Here is a 20,707-nt window from a genome sequence, read left to right on the forward strand (position 1 = left end):
AGAACTGCTTAAGCCCAAGAGTTTGAGGTTGCTGTGAGCTGTGACACAGGGTGACACAGTAAGAGTCTGTCTCAAAAGAAAGAAAGAAAGAAAGAAAATGATTGCAGACGATGTGCAAAAGGGAACAGAAACAGGGGGAAAATGGATCAGAGAAACCCAAGACCTGTTCAAAAGCCTGGCGTATTTTTAGGCCAACTGTCTTGCTAGAGCTTCACCCCTCCCCCAGTGCAACTCGGCTCAGTGTCAGAGAGTTATGGAATACAGAATGCACTGGAGACAGGACAAGTATCTAAACCTTGTTAAGAGAGAAAAAGTCTCTCAGGAAAAGATAAGGAGAAAAATATGTCCTTTCTCCTGTCATCTTGGCATGGGCAGAAGCGCCAGCTTGTCTGAGCACAAGGCTTCCCAGGGGTTAATTGCCACTCCTGAGATTTGTGTCATGGTTTAATTAGGGTCTGCTTTGGCATCCTGCTCCTGCACCGTATTCTCTGTCCCATGTCTCTGTTTGTGTTAAGATCATAAATAACTTAAAGTAATAATAGTAAATCAGTCTAATTAACGTAGTTAGTTAAAGAAATAGTTTAGTTAGAAAATGCAAGCCTAGCAAGAACCATGACATAAGGGTTTAACCTTCCTCCATTAGATTGATGATTAAAACAGTGATGTGTGTAATAAAAACAGAGCTAGCCTGAAGCAAGGGGCTTCCACTGGTCCTTACACTTAGAGATGGACAGTTGACCCAGTTCTTTACAAAAACATTCTCTTTGTGTCTTGACTATTCATTTTCCCTCATCCTCTCATCTCTGCCAGTCACTGGGAAAGAACTCACAGTGTAGTTTGGGGCTGGTCCCCAACACTGGAAGACTCAACAGAGTAAAGATGTCAATTCTCCCAAATTGATCTATAGGTTTAACTCAATTTCTATCAAAATCCTACCAAGATAATTTTTAGAGATACAAAAAAAGATTATTCTAAAATTTATATAGGAAGGCAAAGGAATGAAAACAGCTAAACAATTTTTAAAAAGTAGAATAAAGTTGGGGAAATAATATTACCTGATTTTAAGACTTACTTTAATGTTGCAGTAATGAAGACAGTGTTGTATTGATGAAGGGGTGGACACATATATCAAAAGAACAGAATAGAGAAACTAAAACTACTAGAATAAAGCATAGGAGAAAAACTATATGACATTGGTCTGAGCAACAATTTTTTTGGATATGATCCCAAAAGCTCAGACAACAAAAACAAAAATATATAAATGGGATTATATTAAACTAAAAGCTTTTTCATATTGGCTATTTGTATGTCATCTCCTGATGTCTGTCTATTCATGTCCTTTGCCTACTTTTTAATGGGGTTATTTAGGATTTTTCTATTGAGTTCCTTATAAATTCTATATATTAGTCCCTTGTCAAATGAAATTCAAATTAGACCACAATGACATATCATCTTACTCTAGTCAAAATGGATATTAAAAAGCAAAAAAAACCCCAAAAACAAAACAAAACAAAAAAACATGTTGGCGAGGATATGGAGAAAAGGAAACACCTGTACACTGTTGGTGGAAATGTAAGTTAGTACAATTGCTATGGAAAACATTATGGAGATTTCTGAAAAAAACTAAAAATAGAACTACCATTTGTTTCAGTAATCCCAGTATTAGGGACCATGTTTCCCCAAAAATAAGACACTGTCTTGTATTTATTTTTTTTTTAAGAAGACACACTAGGGCTTATTTCCAGGGGATGTTTTATTTCTGTTAAGTATAATACAGCAATCTACATTTATTCAAATACAGTTAAGTCATCTCTTCTGGAACCTGACAGGTGGAGCCTACCTTGTTGGTGGGGCTAGTGCTAGTGATGCATGAACTCCTTTCCCCTAGCCATTGGCACATGCGCTATAAGATGCCTGCTACCGTGGTTACCACATGCATACCCAGGCAAGTGCTAATGGCTCGGAGAAAGGAGCTGTGGCAGATAAAAGGTATTCCAGTCTTCCTTACCGCTCAGCGCCCAAATGCATGGAGTGGCTATGCAACATATCTGCATAGCCACGCCCATCACTAGGTCTTATTATCGGGGTAGGGCTTATATTTAACAAACACATAGAAATCCTGCTAGGGCTTATTTTGGGGGTAGGTCTTATTTTCAGGGAAACATGGTGTCTACACAAAGGAAAATAAATAATTATATCAAGAAGATATCTGCCCTCATAGGTGTATAATAGCACTATTCACAATAGCAAAGATATGGACTCAACCATAAGTGTTTATCAACAGACGATTGTATAAAGGAAATATGATGGCTTGGGGCCTGTGGCTCAAGTGGCTAAGGCGCCAGTCACATACACCTGAGCTGGCGGGTTCGAATCCAGCCCAGGCCTGCCAAACAATGATGGCTGCAACAAAAAAATAGCCAGGCGTTGTGGCAGGTGCCTGTAATACCAGCTACTTGGGAGGCGGAGGCAGGAGACTCGCTAGAGTCCAGGAGTTGGAGGTTGCTGTGAGCTGTGATGCCATAGCACTCTACCAAGGGTGACAGCTTGAGGCTCTGTCTCAAAAAAAAAAAAAAAAAAAGGAAATGTGATAACATACACCTAATGGAATACTACTTGGCCATACAAAATAAAATGTCTTTTGTAGTAAAATGGTTGGAACTGGAGACCATTATTTTAAGTGAAACAACTCATACAGAAAGACAAATAACTGCAGGTTCTCACTTATATGTGGGAGCTAAATAATGTGTACACATGGACACAGAATGTTGAATGATGGACAATGGAGATTCGCAAGGGTGGGTGGAAAGGAGGTAGATGATGAGATATCACTTAATGGGTACAACATATATTATTCAAATGATGGATAACCTAAAAGTTCTAACTTCGTGGCTATGTAATACTCCACGTAACAAAATTATATTTGTACCCCATACACTTACACAAATAATTTTTTTTCTAAAACTTTTTCATAGCAAAGGATACAAGAGAGTGAAGAGGCAACCCATGGAAAGGGAGAAAATATTTGCAAGCCATACATCTGATTTGGGGTTAATATCCAAAATATATATATAAGGAACTAAAACAGCTCTATAGCAAGGAAAAACCCAATTTATTTTTATTAAATCATAGCTGTGTATATAACCCAATTTAAAAATGGGCAAAGGATACAAATAGACATTTCTCAAAGAAAGATATAAAAATGAAAAAAATGCTCAACATCACTACTAATTAGGGAAGTATAAATTAAAACCACAGTGAGATATCACCTCATACCTATCAGAATGGCTATTATTAAAAACAAGTATTGGCAAGGATGTGGGAAAAAGGGAACCCTTGCACACTGTTGGAGGAAATGTAAATTAATATAGCCATTATAGAAAACAGAGGATTACTCAAAAAAAGTAAAAACAGAATTACCATGTAATCCAGCATTCTCACTTCTGGGTATATAGTATCCAAAGGATCCAAAAAGTATACTAACTCTTCAGTATGTCAAAGAGTTACCTATTCACAATAGAAGAACTACTTGGTATTCAAAAGGAGGGAAATTCTGTCATTTGCAACAATGGATGAACCTGGAGGACATTATGCTAAGTGAAATAAGAGGCTCAGAAAGGCAAAATACTGATGTTCCCATTTATCTGTGAAAGCTAAAACAGTTGGTTTCACAGAAGTAGAGGGTAAAAGAGTGGTTACTAGAGGTAGGAAAGGATAGGGAGGGGGGAGGAAAGCCAAAGGTTGGTTAACGGATGAATAAGTACACCTAGACAGGAGGCATGAGTTCTAGTGTTCTACAGCTGCTGCAGGATGGCCATAATTAGCAACAGATTATTGTATATTTTCAAATAGCTAGAAGAGAGTTGCCCTACAAACAACACAGTTAAGAGAATAAAAGGACAAGCCACATACTTAGAGAAAATACTTACAAACCAAGTAGCCAATACAGGACTAGTAGAAGAATGTACAAAGAACTATCAAAACTCAAGAGTGAGAGAATCTAATTTTAAAATGAGCAGAAACTTTTTTTTTTTTTGGTAGAGACACAGTCTAACTTTATTGCCCTTGGTAGAGTGCTGTGGCATCACACAGCTCACAGGAACCTCCAACTCCTTGGCTTAGGCAATTCTCTTGTCTCAGCCTCCCGAGTAGCTGGTACTACAGGCACCCGCAGTAATGTCCAGCTATTTCTTTGTTGCAATTTGGCTGGGGCCAGGTTCGAACTCTCCACCCTCCATATATGGGGCCGTCGTCCTACCCACTGAGCCACTGGTGCTGCCCATGAGCAGAAACTTTTTAATAGACACTTCATCAAAGATGAAGATGAAGATGATATATCAAAGATGATATAGAAAAAGTACATAAGCATATATAGAGAGATGCTCAACACGTTTAGCCACTGGGAAATGCGAATTAAACCATAATGAGATATACAACTACATTCCTATTGGAATGACTAAAGTAAAAATACCAAAAATAACAAATGCTAACAAAAATGTGGAGCAACTAGAATTCATAAATTACTGGGTGAAATGAAAAATGGTTCAACCACTTTGGAAAACAATTTGGCAAATTTTTTAAAAGTTGGGGGCGGCACCTGTGGCTCAAAGGAGTAAGGCGCCAGCCCCATATGCCGGAGGTGGTGGGTTCAAACCCAGTCCTGGCCAAAAACTGCAAAAAAAAAAATTTTTTTTAAAAGTTAAACAGACAGGCTCGGCACCTGCAGCTCAGCAGCTAGGGAGCCAGCCACATACACAGGAGCTGGTAGGTTTGAATCCAGCCCGGGCCTATCAAACAACAATGACAACTACAACCAAAAAATAGCTGGGCATTACGGTGGGTGCCTGTAGTCCCAGCTACTTGGGAAGCCGAGGCAAGAGAATCACTTAAGCCCAAGGGTTAAAGGCTGCTGTGAACTGTGATACCACAGCACTCTACGAGGGTGACAAAGCAAGCCTCTGTCTCAAAAAAAAATAGTTAAACATACACTTACCATATGACCCACCAACCCAGTATTTATTCCATAGAAATGAAAACATGTGTTCATACAAAAACTTGCGTATGGTTGCTGAAAGTAGCTCTATTCCAAATTGCCAAAAAATGGAAATAACCCAAATGTCTTCCAACAAGTAAGTGGATAAATAAGCTGTGATACATTTATACCATGGACTACAACTCAGCAATAAAAAGAAAGAACTATTAACACACACAAAAATAACTTGGATGAATCTCCAGGGAATTGTGCCCCAAAAATCCAATTCTAAAAGGTCACATACTCTATGATTCCATTTATATTAGTATCACATTGTTGAAATGACAAAATTCCTGATACGTAGAACAGATTAGTATATTCCAGGAGTTTAGGAACGGGTAGGAGGGAGGAAGGGTGGTGGATGTGGCTATAAAAGGACAACTTGGCTCGGCGCCTATAGCTCAACCAGCTAAGGTGCCAGCCACGTACACCTAAGGTGGCAGGTTCGAATCCCCAGCCCGGACCCGCCAAACAACAATGACGGCTGCAACCAAAAAATAGCCGGGCGTTGTGGCGGGCGCCTGTGGTCCCAGCTACTTGGGAGGCGGAGGCAGGAGACTCGCTTGAGCCCAGGAGTTGGAGGCTGCTGTGAGCTGTAATGCCATGGCACTCTACCCAGGGGGACAGCTTGAGGCTCTGTCTCAAAAAAAAAAAAAAAAAAAAAAAAAGGACAACTTGAGGATAACATCTCCCTGTGCTAGTAGAATGATCCTGTGTTGATTTTGATACTATACTACAGTTCTGTGGGATGTTATCACGGGAAACTGAGGAAAAGGGCACACAGGATTTCTCTATACTATTCTTAGAATCCCATGTAAATTTATCATCTCAAAAGGAAAAGGTTACGGGTGGTGCCTGTGGCTTACAGGAGTAGGGTACCAGCCCTATATGCCAGAGGTGGCGGGTTCAAACCCAGCCCCGGCCAAAAACTGCAAAAAAAAAAAAAAAAGGAAAAGGTTACCCAGTATGTGACCCCACTCATATGACATTCTTGAAAAGACAAACTATAGACCTGTGGCTGTGTGAGGGTACAGATGGGGAAGGATGTGACTATAAAGAGATAGCATGTAGCAGTTTGTTGGGGATTTGTTGCAGTGATGAAACTATTATCCATCCTACAGATTAGTTACATCAATATGTACATGTGTTAACATTTACCAACCTATACAACAGTAAAATCAATTTTTCTACATGTTAATTTTAAAGATAAAGATTTAAAAAGTGAAAGAAAAAAGATGATAGGCCAGGCACAGTGGCTCACACCTGTAAACCTAACATTCTGGGAGGCCAAGGTGGGTGGACTACTTTAGCTCACAAGTTCGAGACCACCCTGAGCCAGAGTAAGACCTCGTCTCTAAAAGTAACCAGGTGCTATGGCAGGCACCTGTAGTCCCAGCTACTTGGGAGGCTGAGGCAAGTGAATTGCTTAAGCCCAAGAGTTTGAGGTTGCTGTGAGCTATGACACCACAGCACTCTACTGAGGGTGACGAAGTTAGACTCTGTCTCAAAAAAAAAAAAAAACAAAAAAACAGAGAAAAATGAAAGAAAAAAGATGATGAGCTATGGGTATCTGAACTTTGTCACTTGGCCAAAAGATAATTCAAAGTCCAACTGAGAAAATTACTTCAGGAAAATCACTTGAAAGACAGGCAGGACTGGCTTGGCGCCTATAGCTCAACCGGCTAAGGCATCAGCCACGTACACCTAGGGTGGCGGGTTCGAATCCCCAGCCCGGACCCACCAAACAACAATGACGGCTGCAACCAAAAAATGGCCGGGCGTTGTGGCGGGCGCCTGTGGTCCCAGCTACTTGGGAGGCGGAGGCAGGAGACTCGCTTGAGCCCAGGAGTTGGAGGTTGCTGTGAGCTGTAATGCCATGGCACTCTACCCAGGGGGACAGCTGGAGGCTCTGTCTCAAAAAAAAAAAAAAAGACAGGCAGGACTCTAAGAGATTTCATTCCCAAATTACATTTTGACATGGCATCTCCAGCTCACTGAGGAATGCTGTAGGTAATATATGCAGGAAACCAAGGACTGCACTTGTCACCAGGCTGGGGTTGAAGACAATTCCACCATTCACATGAAGACTTGGCGAAAAAATGCCTTGAAGAGCAATTCTAGGAAAGCTTGACTTGCCCCCAGGCCTTGGTGTGCTCTCTCCTGGTAAGGAGGTGAGCCTAGGTACCAATTATTTTTCCCTTTGACTGTCAAGAAGCTCAAAGAGAAACTGACAGCTGAATATTAATTCATATATCTGTTATACCCTAAGTCCTACATGGAGACACATTCTAACCTGGCCTGGATCCTCAGTCTCCTATTTTCCCTGATCCTAATCCTTATTTACAAATACTATTCCTATTCCCCTACATATCACATCCATAGTAAAATAAATAAATGAACAGACAGACAGACATACCTGGGATTTGGCCATTTCCTGCTCTTCTTGAGAAAAAGCAGAGATTTGTGAAGACTGAGCTGAAAAATGGGGAGAAGAGTGTATGACAGCTTATGAGGACACACCCCAAATTATCTACCTAGAAATCCCTTCATACTAGCAGGCCAGGAAGCCACTCTGTGAAAGAGTTTGAGAAACCATGTGGTTTTAACAACTAGTATAGTCCTGACTCTTTTCTTAATGTAAACGCTAAACACAAAAGGTTATGTATATGTGTGTATACGTATATATTGAGTAGTGACCCAGAAATTATATTTCTAAAGTATTTTCCTTAATCAAATAATTTATTATATTGTATCATTTCTCTGTAAGTACCTTCATCTCAGCACTGACTTTAATAATGCCAAACTTAAGCGATCCTATATGACCCACAATAAGAGATTAATAATAAGGAAATATAGGGATTAAATGTTAACCGGATGTTAAAAATAATGTCATATAAAATTAACTGTACACATATCTCATGTACTTTGTGGTACACATATCTCAATTTAAACTTTAAAAACAGTACAGAAAAAAATTAAGATGACTTACATTAAACTTCTAAATGAGAACAAAGTAAGTTATAAAACTGCAGACACCCATTTTAAAACTTTATGTTAAATGTTTAAAAGGTATACCCCTATGCACTAAAAATGTCTAAGAATGGGAATTTAAATGGGGGATAGAATTAGTTCCTTTTATTGTCTTTTCTTCTATTTCCTACTTAATCTATCATTCGAATGTGCTATTTATTAAATGCCAAAAACTTAACTCGAAAACTATTATCTCAACGACATTTTGCTCTCAAAACCCCTCAAACCTCGTGGCGCCTGGCCCCGCCCACCGTTCCCAGGCCCCAGACTCCGGGAGAGGCCCACGGGTAGGTGAGTCCTCACAGGTGCGTGCCTCTTTCAGCTCACCTCACAGCGACTGTCTTGCCCGAGAGCCGAAAAGAGCCCTTCAGGTGCAGGTTCACTTCAGCTGGAGCGTTCACAATAGGCCCTTATCTCTGGGCTTGGGCAAGAGAAGAGGGCAGGAGGAGCGGGGTGCATCTACTGAGGGGCCTGAAAGATGCGCGTGAACCTTTAGAGCCGGTCACCGTGCTGGGAAATGTGTAAAAGTCACAGTTTAATAGGCACCATTCAATCCTGACTAGCCCCGTAACTTTGGCCACCATTTAGCCCCCAGACCCTCATTCACTGAACTCTCGGTGCCTCACCACTCACCCCCTCAAACCCCTCTTCACTCATCCCCTAGAACTCCCCATCACTCAGCCCACGACCCCTAGCACTTGCCCCCTCAACCCCGCTCTCTCGACATCAGATTTTCTGTTCGTTGATGAGAGGACCGTTACAAGAACTGGCCCCAAGAAGCACTTCCGCTTCGGGGACCGACTCTTTGGCACCGCAGCCAAACACGACTGCAGCGCTTGTTCTGCGCACGCTCAGTGGTGCCTTTGAGGTCGCATCCGCCAACAGTCAACATGGGGCCGAGAAAGTGCCCGAACAGGGACGCAGGCGCAGAAGGAAGGTAATTTCATTGATGACGCCATAGCCCTGAGACGGATGGCCGTGCCCACCTTGAATTTTTCAAGGGCGAAAGAGGAGAGCCAGTGTTTACTTTGTTCTGCGGAGACTGGCAATCCTAAGACTTCAGACACCAACTTTTGTATTGGGAGAGGACGGGGAAGGGAAGTACCTGATTAAAGACAAGATTCTAGCTGGTGGCAATTTCGTGTTTTGAACTTGGAGGGCAGGAAGGGGGGTTGCAGGCTGCGCGGCAGACTCTCTTTGCCTGCACGAAGACTAGCTAAGAGGTAGGAGAAAGCCACTGGCTCCATCTAGTGGCTAGTGCTGGGAGTTTACATTATAGCGTTTGTAGGTTGGTATGCGGACGAGCAAGCTGAAGAATAAATAAATGGTGATTTGGGACACACACTCACGCACCCCGGGGATGAAGAGGGTGTATTAAGTGTGGCCAAAGGTTTGCTTTTTATGGATGGGCAGAAACGGTGTCAAATGTTTAAAGGCCCGTCTGAGTAAATCTAGCATTAAAAAACGTTAAAAACGGCTTGGCGCCTGTGGCACTGTGGTTATGATGCCGGCCACATACACCCAGACTGGTGGGTTCGAGCCCAGGCCAGCTAAAAAACAATGACAAGTGCAACAAAAAATAGTTGGGCGTTGTAGCAGTTGCCCATAGTCCCAGCTACTTGGGAGGCTAAGGCAAGAAAATCGCTTAAATCCAAGAGTTTGAGGTTGCTGTGAGCTGTGACGCCATAGCACTTTACTGGGGGTAACATAGTAAGATTCTGTCTTTTTAAAAAGCCACATATGTAATTTAAATATTAAAAAAACTGAAAAACACATCTCTATAGGACTCAGTTGTTTATTGCCTGTCTTGCCCCACTATAATGTGACCTCCACAGGGATTTGCTTAAGCACCTCTTGTATGCCACCTAGTGTTCTAGTTTTGAGAATGAAGCAAACAGATACAAATAAGCAAATATGATGGAGACAGCCTGAGTTCAAACCCTCACCTATGTAGTACCTGCTCTGTGACTTGGGGTACAACTCTTCTCTGTACTGTTTCCTCACTATAAAAGTGGGATGATGGTAGTAGCACCTACTTCAATAGAGTTATGGTAGCAAGTTGAAAATTATAAAGGGTTTAGAACATAATAAGCACATAACAAGTGTTATGGAAGTGTTTGTTATTTAAATAAAATTTTATGTATGTATATATATGTTTCTTAAGGAGGAAAAAATAAAAATATGACTTGAAGGTTCCTTTGTGAAGACCAGACTGCAGAAGGCAAGGATGAGAACAGGAAAACCAGTGAGGACACTCCTGCCAACAGGCACAGCAAGCAATATAACTCAGGATCTCCTGTGTGCCAGACACTGTGTGAAGTACATGACAGGACCTGCCTCAGATAGTCACAATAGTTTTATAACTTCTACCAGTCAGATAAGGAGATTGAATTACAGTGAGATTAAGTAATTTTCCCAAGGTCAGATCCATAACTTCTTCCCAATAATACTCTTCTTTTGTTTATTCAATATCCTACAGAACTTTCAAAAGGTATATGAGGAACCTCATTCCAGAACCATTAAAACAAGCGAAGGAATAGAGCGTCCTGGCATACAAGGCAAAGAGAGAAAGCTGCAACAACATGGATGGAACTGGAGAACATTATGTTAAGTGAAATAACCCAAGCACAGAAAGACAAATCTTGCATGTTCTCATGCATACATGGGCGTTAAATATGAAAATAATTAATCTCATGGAGACAGAGAGTAGAATGATGGTTACCAGAGGCTGGGAAGGGTAGTAGGGATGGAGGATAAAATGGGTACAAAATTATAGCTAGATAGAATGAACAATATTTGACAGCACAACAAAGTCACTATAGTCAATAATAAATTATAGTATACTTTAGAATAACTAAAACGGTAGGATTGGAATATTCCTAACACAAAGAAATAATAAATTCTTGAGGTGAAGGATACCCCAATTACTTTGATTATATGCCTATATCAAAAATCACATGTAGCCTGTAAATACATAAAACGATTATGCACCCATAATAATTGAAATTTTTTTAATTTTTTAAAAGATAAAACAAGAGAGGAACTCAGACCTTTTGCTCCTTAAAGCAGCAGTTCTCAACCTGTGGGTTGTGAACCCTTTTTAACAATGAAAATACATTGAGGCATTAGGAAAGTTGAGACCCACTACCTTAAAGGATCAGTACCTCCTGGGTACAAAATTTCCCAGCTCTCTTAATCATCCCCACAACCTTGTATACACACACCTAAGAAAAGGTGGTAATCCTTCAGAGTTGGTAGGAATTAGGGTGCAATGATTTCCAGCTCCAGAAATGTTTCTAAATCAGTGATACAGGCCCTCAGGGTACATGCCCAAGCTATGGGAGGCCTGCTTTCCTGCGGTGGAGCCAAGATCCGCACTATCTCTCCTGGACATCCTCTACCATAAGTCTCTTTAGGTGGAATCTCCTCATTCAGTGACCTAAACCCAGGTGGCTAGGTAAAGGGATGTGGGAAGCTGACAAGTGGCCAGTTCCACCAACAGTCTGCATGTCCCCCACAAAGACAATGAGAACCCCCCCCATCTGACTGGTGAATCATCATTACAATTGCTCTTAAGATACATTTTATCAAAACTTATCAAAACTCTGAAAGTAGGGCAGTGCCTGTGGCTCAGTGAGTAGGGCACCAGCCCCATAGACCAAGAGTGGTGGGTTCAAACCCAGCCCCGGCCAAACTGCAACAAAAAAATAGCCGGGCTTTGTGGCAAATGCCTGTAGTCCCAGCTACTCGGGAGGCTGAGGCAAGAGAATCGCCTAAGCCCAAGAGTTGGAGGTTGCTGTGAGCTGTGACACCACAGCACTCTACCAAGGGCGACAAAGTGAAACTCTGTCTCAAAAAAAAAAAAAAAAAAACACCTCTGAAAGTGTTGCCAATTGTGAGCAGTTATTTTGAACCAGGAGACAGCAGGTGAGGTTGGCAGAGCAACAGCACAGAAGAAGCCAGGTCTCTGGTCACTTTGGAACCACCACACTAGCCCTGAATTACCTTCCACTGAAAGAGGAATCCCCTTTCGCCCTCTCGAAGCCACGGAGATCTGTGGTGGTGTTGATACGTGAGAACAGATCGAATGCTAAACAGCAAGGCATCGGACTATTCTGTCTGGTCGGTGTGAGTGTCAGTGAGCATGAGACACATGGGACTGGGGGGGCCGTGAGTAATGGTGACTGAAGGACAAATTGGGAGTGAGTGGATGTAAGAAGCAAAGAGCAACAGAATGGAAGTGAGTGAGCAGCAGAGTGGTGTGAACGTGGGGCCGAGGAAAGGAACGACAATGCATTCGATTATGAATTAACTGGAGATTTTAATGAGACTGAATGGTGAGAAAATGAGGCCCAATCTAGGTGCTAAAAGGTGCAAGTGAGAGCAAACGGTGAGCGAATGGGGCAGTGAAAGGTAGCAAATGCACATGGAGGTGATGTGAGCATTAAGGATTAGAGTATGAATAAATGTGGCCTTTGAGGGATGACATGAGTAAAGAGAGGAGAACTGGGGAGAAAGTAGGAGTGAATAGGGGTAATGGGGGGCATGAAGGGAAGAACGGGATGCGGGAGGGGCAGAAGAAGAGGGAATGAATGGAGCTGAATAAATAGTAGAGCGTGAACCAGGCTGTGTTGGTTTGAGTTGGAGGTACTCTGAGAGAAGAGAGAGACGAGAGGTGAGCAGGGGCAGACTGGGATTAGATAGGGGTAATGCCGGGTAGTGATCCAGAAATGTGGGGGGTACATCAACCCCAGTGAGAACTGGCAAGTGAGAATGGGCAGAAGAGCATGAATGGAGGCACTGTTGAGCAGACTGAGAAGGAAGGAAAGTAAAAAGAGATGAGTAGGGTGGCACCCGTAACTCAGTGAGTAGGGCACCGGCCACATACACCAAGGCTGGCGGGTTGGAGCCTGGCCTGGGCCTGCTGAACATAACTACTGCAACTAAAAAATAGCCAGGCATTATGGTGGGTGCCTGTAGTCCCAGCTACTCAGGAGGCAGAGGCAAGAGGATTGCTTAAGCCCAAGAGTTTCAGGTTGCTGTGAGCTGTGATGCCACGGCAGTCTGCTGGGGGCAACATAGTGAGACTCTGCCTCAAAAAAAAAAAAAAAAGGAGAGAGAGAGAGAGAAAGAAAGAAGGTGAGTAAAGATGGGTATCGTGAGGCAGAGAAGGGCTGAAGGTCACGTGGCCAAGGTGGCTACAGTGGGGATACACAGAGCCCAATGTGAGTGAAAAGTGATGAATTCAAGACAAAGTGTGACCAAAGGGGGGCGCTAAGAGGCAGAGTAGAAGCAACTAGACTTGACTTGGAAACAGACTATAAATGAGAAGACGGTACTAGGTGTTACATTGGTAGTGGATTTAAATGAATGAGATGATTAGAGGCAGAGTGAGAATAAATGGAGACCAGAAAACGGGGGAAGGAATGGAGGTGAACAAGAGTGGAGTGAGTATATGTGGGTAACTGGAGCTAGTGTTTGGGAGGAATATGGGGCAGAGGTCTAGGAAATGGGGCTGATGGGGGCAGCATCTGCAAGAATAGAGGTGAAGACGGGACAGAAAGGAGAAAACGGGGGAGATAAGGCAGACCCCCGTCAATGAACAACGCTGAAGGATGGGTCATGTGAGAGTGAACAGGAGTCACCTGATGTGTCATCAGGAAATACGAATGAAAGTAGGGAGTGAGTCTGAGTGAGCGTGAAGAGAAGGAAGAGGAAAGATGACGGGAGTGAATTTGGGTGATGAAAAATAGAAGATTAGGAAATTATGATAGCAGAGGCTGGCTATGAGTGAATGTAAGTGGGTAAGAGGCAGTATAAGTGAACAGGGGAATAAAAGGTAGGACGAGAGTGAAAATGACAAACCACTTGAGTGTGACTATATATGTGTAATATGCCGTTTGTAATATGTAAGGTGTCAAGTGGGGAAGATTTCATTAAATTAGGATTGGGACAGCACAATAAGTGCAGCAAGGTGAACGAGATGCCGAGGATGAGTGCTATGATGGAATGTGTCCCTGCCAAAATTCGGGTGTTAGAAACTTAATCCCCAACACAACAGTATTGGGAAGGGAGCCCTTTGGGAGGTACTTCGATCACAAGGGCTCCACCCTCATGAAGGGATTAGTGCCACTGTCAAAAGGGCTTGCAGGAGTGGGTTCGTTCTTTCTTGTCCTTCTGTCTTCCACCATGTGAGGACACAGCAAGAAAGTGCTCACCGAATTCCGGCCCCTTGATCTCGGACTTCTTCCCAGCCTCTAAAACTGTGAGGAAAGAATTTTCTCATTCATCAATTACCCAGTCTCAAGGATCCCCTCATAGCAGCACAAACAGACTAAGACAATGAGTAAGTGGAAGTAACGAGGGGCAGGCGACAAAGGCATAGTGGTCATATTTTGCAGAGCATGAGGGAAAGTGTGGCGAATAGCCTTGACTACTCAGCAGAGGGGGTTTCTAGGGGTGATGGGGGCAGAGTGAGTGTAAATGGAAGTAACCAGTGGTAGAACATGATTAACTAGACTAGAGTGAAATGGTGTTAAGGAATGTAGGGGAAAGTGGGCCCAGTGTGGGGCCAGGTACCAGAATCCTGTCTGTCCTTCGTGTGCCCCCAACCCTTCCCTCCCTGCATCTCTTTCAGACAACTCTAGGTTTCTCCCTGTCTTTGTCACCTTCCATCTCTCTATATATGTCACTATGTTTTTTTCTCCTTGTGTATGACTCTTGGTCTCTAACAAAGCTGGCACTGGGGAATGTGGTAAGGTGCCCAGACCTGGGTTCCAGAATCTACCACTTAGACCTTTGCTCATAGAGCTCAGAGTTCCAGAATTTCCATAATTCTGAACACCACAGAACAAGGCTGGAGCAAGGTGTCAGCCAGGAGTGCTTGTGGGAGTCATAATGCAGGCCTGGGCCACTGTGGTAGTGACCTTGGCCACACTGGTGGTTGCCACTGTGGACGCCAAGATCTATGAACGCTGCGAGCTGGCAGCAAAGCTGGAGAAGGCAGGCCTTAATGGCTACAAGGGCTACACCATTGGAGACTGTGAGACTTCAGTTGTCCCCTAGTCCCATCCCTACCCTGAGCCGTTCAGACCCAGGCCCCCCTGGCCATTCCTCACATTTCTGGACCAGAGAATGATTTTTTCAGTCCCTTGCTGACTGCGATGAATAGTTTAACTCTATCTTCACCATTATTGCCTTCACCTCTATCTCTACTATCAACACCATCACTACAATCAATAGCATCACCACTATTATCACCATGAATACCATTGCCATTACTATCACTGATATCTCACCATAATCACCAACATCACCACTGCCAAACCAAGATCGTTACTCTCACAACTGAGATAACAACCATCCCTGGCTCCCCCCTCACTCTATCCCAGACTCTGTACTTACTTCCTACCTCTCTTCTCCCTGCCCCAGGGCTATGCATGGCTCACTATGAGAGTGGCTTTGACACCGCCTTCGTGGACCACAATCCTGATGGCAGCAGTGAATATGGCATTTTTCAGCTGAACTCTGCCTGGTGGTGTGACAATGGTATCACACCCACCCAGAACCTTTGTCACATGGATTGTCGTGGTAAGGCAACACTGAGGACACACCAAAGCCCTGCCTAGCCTCATTTCCACACACATAGAGGACAAGGTTATTTAAGCTATTATTCTCTGCAACACAGAAAAATGATTGCAAAAAGGAGAAAAATTGCCTTGACTGTTAGAGACATCATCCTATATCATTACTCAGACTATAGCGAGATTGTAGTCTGTTCTGTAGACCAGAACATGGCAGTAGTAGCTGAGGGTGAACAGGATTAGTCAACATGGAGATTAAAGTCATTTGTAACCAGTCAGAATGGGTTGAGGCCAGGCACAGTGGCTCACACTTGTAATCCTAGCACTCTGGGATGTCAAGGCAGCAGGATTGCTTGAACTTAGGAGTTTGAGACCAGCCTGAGCAAAAGTGTGATCCCATCTCTACTACAATTAGAATAATTAGTCAGGTATTATAGTGCATGCCTATAGTCCCAGCTACTCAGGAGGCTGAGGCAGGAGGATTGCTTGAGTCCAGTAGTTTGAAGTTGCAGCGAGCTTTGACAATGCCACTGCACTATACCCAGGGCAACAGAGTGAGACTCTGTCTTAAACAAAAGGGAGTTGAATTTATTTAGTATCTGATAATCTAGAATTTGAAGTCACCAGAACTGACCAACATGGCAGTTGAGTAGTTTTCCAACTAGCCAATGTGGTGGTTCACATGATGTCAGACCAGCCAGCATTGCAGTTGAGATCATTCATAACCAGACAAAATGACGTTGAAATCATCCAGAACTAACAGACATGGAGTTTGAGCTTATCGAGGACTAGCCAATATGGAGATTGTGATTATTCTTTTTTTAAATTTATTGTTTCAGGTTCATTGAGGGTACAAAGAATTAGGTTACACTGTTTGAATTTGTTAGGTAAAGTCCCTCTTATAATTATGTCCTGCAGAGATTGGGTTTATTCTTAACCAGCCAACATGACAATCAAGGTCGCCCAGGATCAGTCAGCATGAGTTAAGGCTATATAGAAACAGCCAATATGGTGATGGAATTAATTCATAGCCATCTGACAAAAGAGTCAAAGCCATCCAGAATCAGCCAGTGTAGTGATCGAGGTTATTCAGGCCCCAAGTAACCCAGAATCTCTGGGCCCTCCACACAGTGTCACCCTGTCTGCAATGCATCAGATCACCATGTCCCTCTTTTCCTCCCAGACCTCCTCAATCGCCATATTCTGGATGACATCTTGTGTGCCAAGCGGGTTGTGTCCTCACAGAACAGTATGACTGCCTGGTAAGTTCACAGGAATAGCCTGGACCATGGGCAGCCAAGGATAGTGGCACTGCACCCCATCAACCTTTCCACTTCACCTTCTCTTTATTTTCCAGGGATTCTTGGAGCCGGCACTGTTCTGGCCATGATTTATCTGAATGGCTCAAGGGGTGTGATCTGCATGTGAAAAGTGAATGGAAAATTCATTCATGACTCGGACTCCCAAAGATGAAGATTCTGTTTTCCTTTCTTATCTTTCTTTTGTGGATTTAATAAAGGATTGTATCTATAAACAATGTAACAGATGCTATGATGTCTGACTCTTCATTTTTCCAATGCCTGGAGTTACCCCCACTCAATTACTTCCTGCATATATTCAACGCTCTAAATACCAGATCATTCAGGGTGGAGCAGAAGAGGATAGTGTAGTGATTAAGAATGTATGTTCTCCTGGGTTCAAATACCATCTCTACCACTTACTAGCTGTATAAGTGGAAGAGACACTTAATTTATCTGTGCCTCAGTTTCCTCATATGTAAAATGGGAATAAGAATGATAGTAACTACCTCAGGGAGTCACTGGGAGAATTAAATGAGTTAATGTTTGTAAAGCACATAAAGTACTTGGTATATTGCAAGCAGAATGGGGACTAAAGATCCCATTCTTGCCTAGGAAAAGCACCCCAAGAAAAAAGGAGGATATAAAAGAGTAAGCTGAATGAGGCAGAACAAAGAAAAGTCAGCTAGTTTACCTTTAAACAAGCCGCTGCTAAATTTCTTGTCTGAGCAAGTTTCCTGCTTTTCCTAGAGCTGTGGCCTATTGGGAATACAGCTTACTAACTCCCCTGCTGGGTCTGTAAACACTTTGAAGGAATAATGGCCACAGAAGATGCTGTGGCACGGACTGTCAAGATACATTAACTAGGCTGTTTTCCTGCACAGTAAATAGTCCAAGCAAATATCCATTGTGGAGATTTTGTATCTGGCTGGGGCAGAGATCAAGGGAAAAGCTCAAGCCCTGAAATATGGGTAGAAGGGCTTATATCCCTTATCTGGGAGGAAGACCCTCTGTGGTAGTGACGAGAGGAAAATTCCTCTCTCCCACCAATCTCCTTAAGAGGAGATTGACGCCAGTGGCATTTTGCTCTACAGTGAACTAATGGGATTAACACCCACCAAAGAATCTAAGTGTGTGACCACAAACAGGAGGCTGCCTCCCCACAAGGCTCAGGTTCCAGATTTCTCAAGACTACTTAGATCCTTAAGGTTAATGATTATAGAAACAATAGGAGCTGATATGCTTGCTCAGAGAATCTGCTAATGTCTTTGTTCCCTTCCTCAGCTTACCCTCTGGGCTAATGACCAAATAGCCTTCAATAAAAGCTAAATGGAAATGATACTCAGGGCCACCATCAGAATCCCACAAGCCTGGCAGTAGTCTCCTGGGTTCCCACCTTTGAAAATTCTATTCTGGGCTCGGCGCCTGTGACTCAAGCGGCTAAGGCGCCAGCCACATACACCTAAGGTGGCGGGTTTGAATCCCCAGCCCAGGCCCACCAAAACAACAATGATGGCTGCAACCAAAAAAAAAAAAAAAATGGCCGGGTGTTGTGGCAGGCACCTGTAGTCCCAGCTATTTGGGAGGCTGAGGCAGGAGACTCGCTTGAGCCCAGGAGTTGGAGGTTGCTGTGAGCTGTGATGCCATGGCACTCTACCCAGGGGGATAGCTTGAGGCTCTGTCTCAAAAAAAAAAAAAGAAAAGAAAAGAAAAGAAAATTCTATTCTGTGTATCTTGTCTCTTTCTTTCTCATGGTTTCTTCACTGGGTGGCCGCCAGATCCACAGGTCTTAACTGTCCACAGGGTGGGACCCCAGCGGTATATAAGACAGGTTTGGAGATAGAGGAGTAGGGTGGGGACATATGAAAACTGACTTCCCTTAAAATGTATCACTGTCAGTTGAGGTCACTGCAGGGCCTTTTTTTTTTTTTTTTTGAGACGGAGCCTCAAGCTATCCCCCTGGGTAGAGTGCCATGGCATCACGCTCACAGCAACCTCCAACTCCTGGGCTTAAGAGAGTCTCCTGCCTCAGCCTCCCAAGTAGCTGGGACTACAGGCGCCCGCCACAACGCCTGGCCATTTTTTTGGTTGCAGCCATCATTGTTGTTTGGCGGGCCCGGGCTGGGGATTCGAACCCGCCACCTTAGGTGTATGTGGCTGGCGCCTTAGCAGCTTGAGCCACAGGCGCCGAGCCTGCAGGGTCTTTTTTAAGGCAGAAACAATATCCTCATGGGAGAACAAATCCAATAGGATTCAACTTACATAGGAAATTCAGTAGGAATTAGCAGTTTAAAGTACAGCATAACCTCCATAGTTGACCCCTCCCTACACTGACCATCTCCTTAAGTTGACCTGATTTTCACAGACCGGACATGTACCACATGTACATATCAGTCTAGTAGACCTAGCTCTGTAAGCCCCCAGATTCAATTCATGCACTACTCTGAGAGTCCAAACATTGCTGTAAAGGTATGAGGAATTTTATTTATTTCAGTTCAGAGCCTGGTCTGTCCCTTTGAGAGAAAGTGGGAACAGCTCTTACAGACTATCCAGAAAGTCCCTTTATACCCCTCCTTCTTCCCTCCCATTAGTCCATCCCACCCCATCCCCTTATTGGTAGGTAAACCATGTCTGTCCTAAACTGACAGGTACAGGGTGGTCATGTTCAGGGTTGATTGGCTCAGGGATGAGTCTTCTTTGTCTCAGGTGAGCGAATGAGAAGGAAGGGATAAAGGTTGCAAGTGGGGCGTGTGCAGAGTAGAGTGGCGAGTGCAAAAAGGGGAGGGGGTCAGGATGTGGGCTGAGTGCACAAGGGGGCTTGCCTAACACCTAGGTATGTGATAAGGTCCTTGGTATGCCGCGGCCTGTTGTTCTGAGTAAACAACAAAAGGAGGTAGTTTGACTTTGAGTTAATTAGTTTTGTTCCCACAGCTCCTTATGTTGACCACTTCCGTATGTTGACTAGTTTGTTACAAATGCCTTGAGTGGTCAGCTTACAGAGGTTCTACTGTATTTACATTCTCCCACATACCCCCACATAACAATTCTCCCAGTGCCTCCCCATCCCATTTCATGATCAAAGTCCTGGGTTTCAAATGACAGACTTGGAATTTAAGCAAAGAATTTAATGGATACACAAGGTAATAATATCTTTTTATTGAATGCCTGGATGTCAATTTGTGTCTTGAGCAGAGAATTTAGGAAGTTGAAATTGTCATTCTTTCTCTTTGCACCAACCAGCCCCATTGGAAGCAGCCTCTCCCTGGAAACAGTCCTCATGGCCTTTGTACTCTTTGGTTGGAGGTGGATACTGAACTACCCAATGCCTTGCTTTCAGTGATGATCAGAAGCATAAATGATCATGAAAACAGCTAGCTGCCACTGCATGCCAAGGAATGCCCAAGCTTGCTTCCTAATACCAACTGAATTTCCCCTGCTTTCCAGCCCCAACCTATCTAGATAATCAAATCTCACACCTTCCTGGGGGTCTGCAAAGGGTGCTATCACTTTGGGTACTGATTTTTGAATGTGAAAGGCATTCATCAAAAGCAGCAGAAATAAACTCTGGTGACTTTAAGTCAAAAAAAAAGATCTTCTAAAAGCCTCAGATCACTCACAGAATTTCTTTCTTTTCTTTTTCTTTCTTTCTTTCTTTCTTTCTTTCTTTCTTTCTTTCTTTTTTTTTTTTTTTTGAGACACAGTCTTACTATGTCACCCTCAGTAGAGTGCCATGGTGACACAACTCACAGCAACCTCAAACTCTT

The 20,707-nt window shown here is 43.3% G+C and overlaps 2 protein-coding genes across 2 annotated transcripts in view; one reads left to right on the top strand and one right to left on the bottom strand.

Moving 5' to 3' along the window:
- The window catches only part of ZNF182 (zinc finger protein 182), a 39,980-nt gene extending 31,285 nt beyond the window's left edge, over positions 1-8,695 (bottom strand). Inside the window, exons 1-2 of the mRNA XM_023519063.1 lie at positions 8,390-8,695; positions 7,449-7,507 (exon numbers count right to left, since the gene is read on the bottom strand). Of these exons, the coding sequence (XP_023374831.1) occupies positions 7,449-7,463 (15 nt within the window). The 5' untranslated portion in view covers positions 7,464-7,507; positions 8,390-8,695. The remainder of the gene's footprint in view (positions 1-7,448; positions 7,508-8,389) is intronic.
- A 6,175-nt stretch (positions 8,696-14,870) lies between these two features.
- On the top strand, positions 14,871-17,192 carry LOC100950769 (sperm acrosome-associated protein 5). Its single transcript, XM_003799635.2, has 4 exons — positions 14,871-15,104; positions 15,494-15,652; positions 16,829-16,907; positions 17,003-17,192. Exons 1-4 carry the CDS (start codon positions 14,960-14,962, stop codon positions 17,097-17,099), a joined length of 480 nt encoding a protein of 159 aa, XP_003799683.1. The 5' UTR covers positions 14,871-14,959; the 3' UTR covers positions 17,100-17,192.
- Positions 17,193-20,707: the final 3,515 nt, after the last annotated feature.

The sequence above is a fragment of the Otolemur garnettii genome, unplaced genomic scaffold (assembly GCF_000181295.1).
Source record: "Otolemur garnettii isolate 467f Iridium unplaced genomic scaffold, OtoGar3 scaffold00153, whole genome shotgun sequence".
Taxonomy (NCBI): Eukaryota; Metazoa; Chordata; class Mammalia; order Primates; family Galagidae; genus Otolemur; species Otolemur garnettii.

Excerpts from the sequence above, each read along its gene's own strand:
- LOC100950769 (XM_003799635.2), top strand. The coding sequence starts at position 14,960 with ATGCAGGCCTGGGCCACTGTGGTAGTGACCTTGGCCACACTGGTGGTT. Across the intron at positions 15,653-16,828 it reads TTGTCACATGGATTGTCGTG|ACCTCCTCAATCGCCATATT; the intron begins GTAAGGCAACAC and ends TTTTCCTCCCAG. Across the intron at positions 16,908-17,002 it reads CAGAACAGTATGACTGCCTG|GGATTCTTGGAGCCGGCACT; the intron begins GTAAGTTCACAG and ends TTTATTTTCCAG.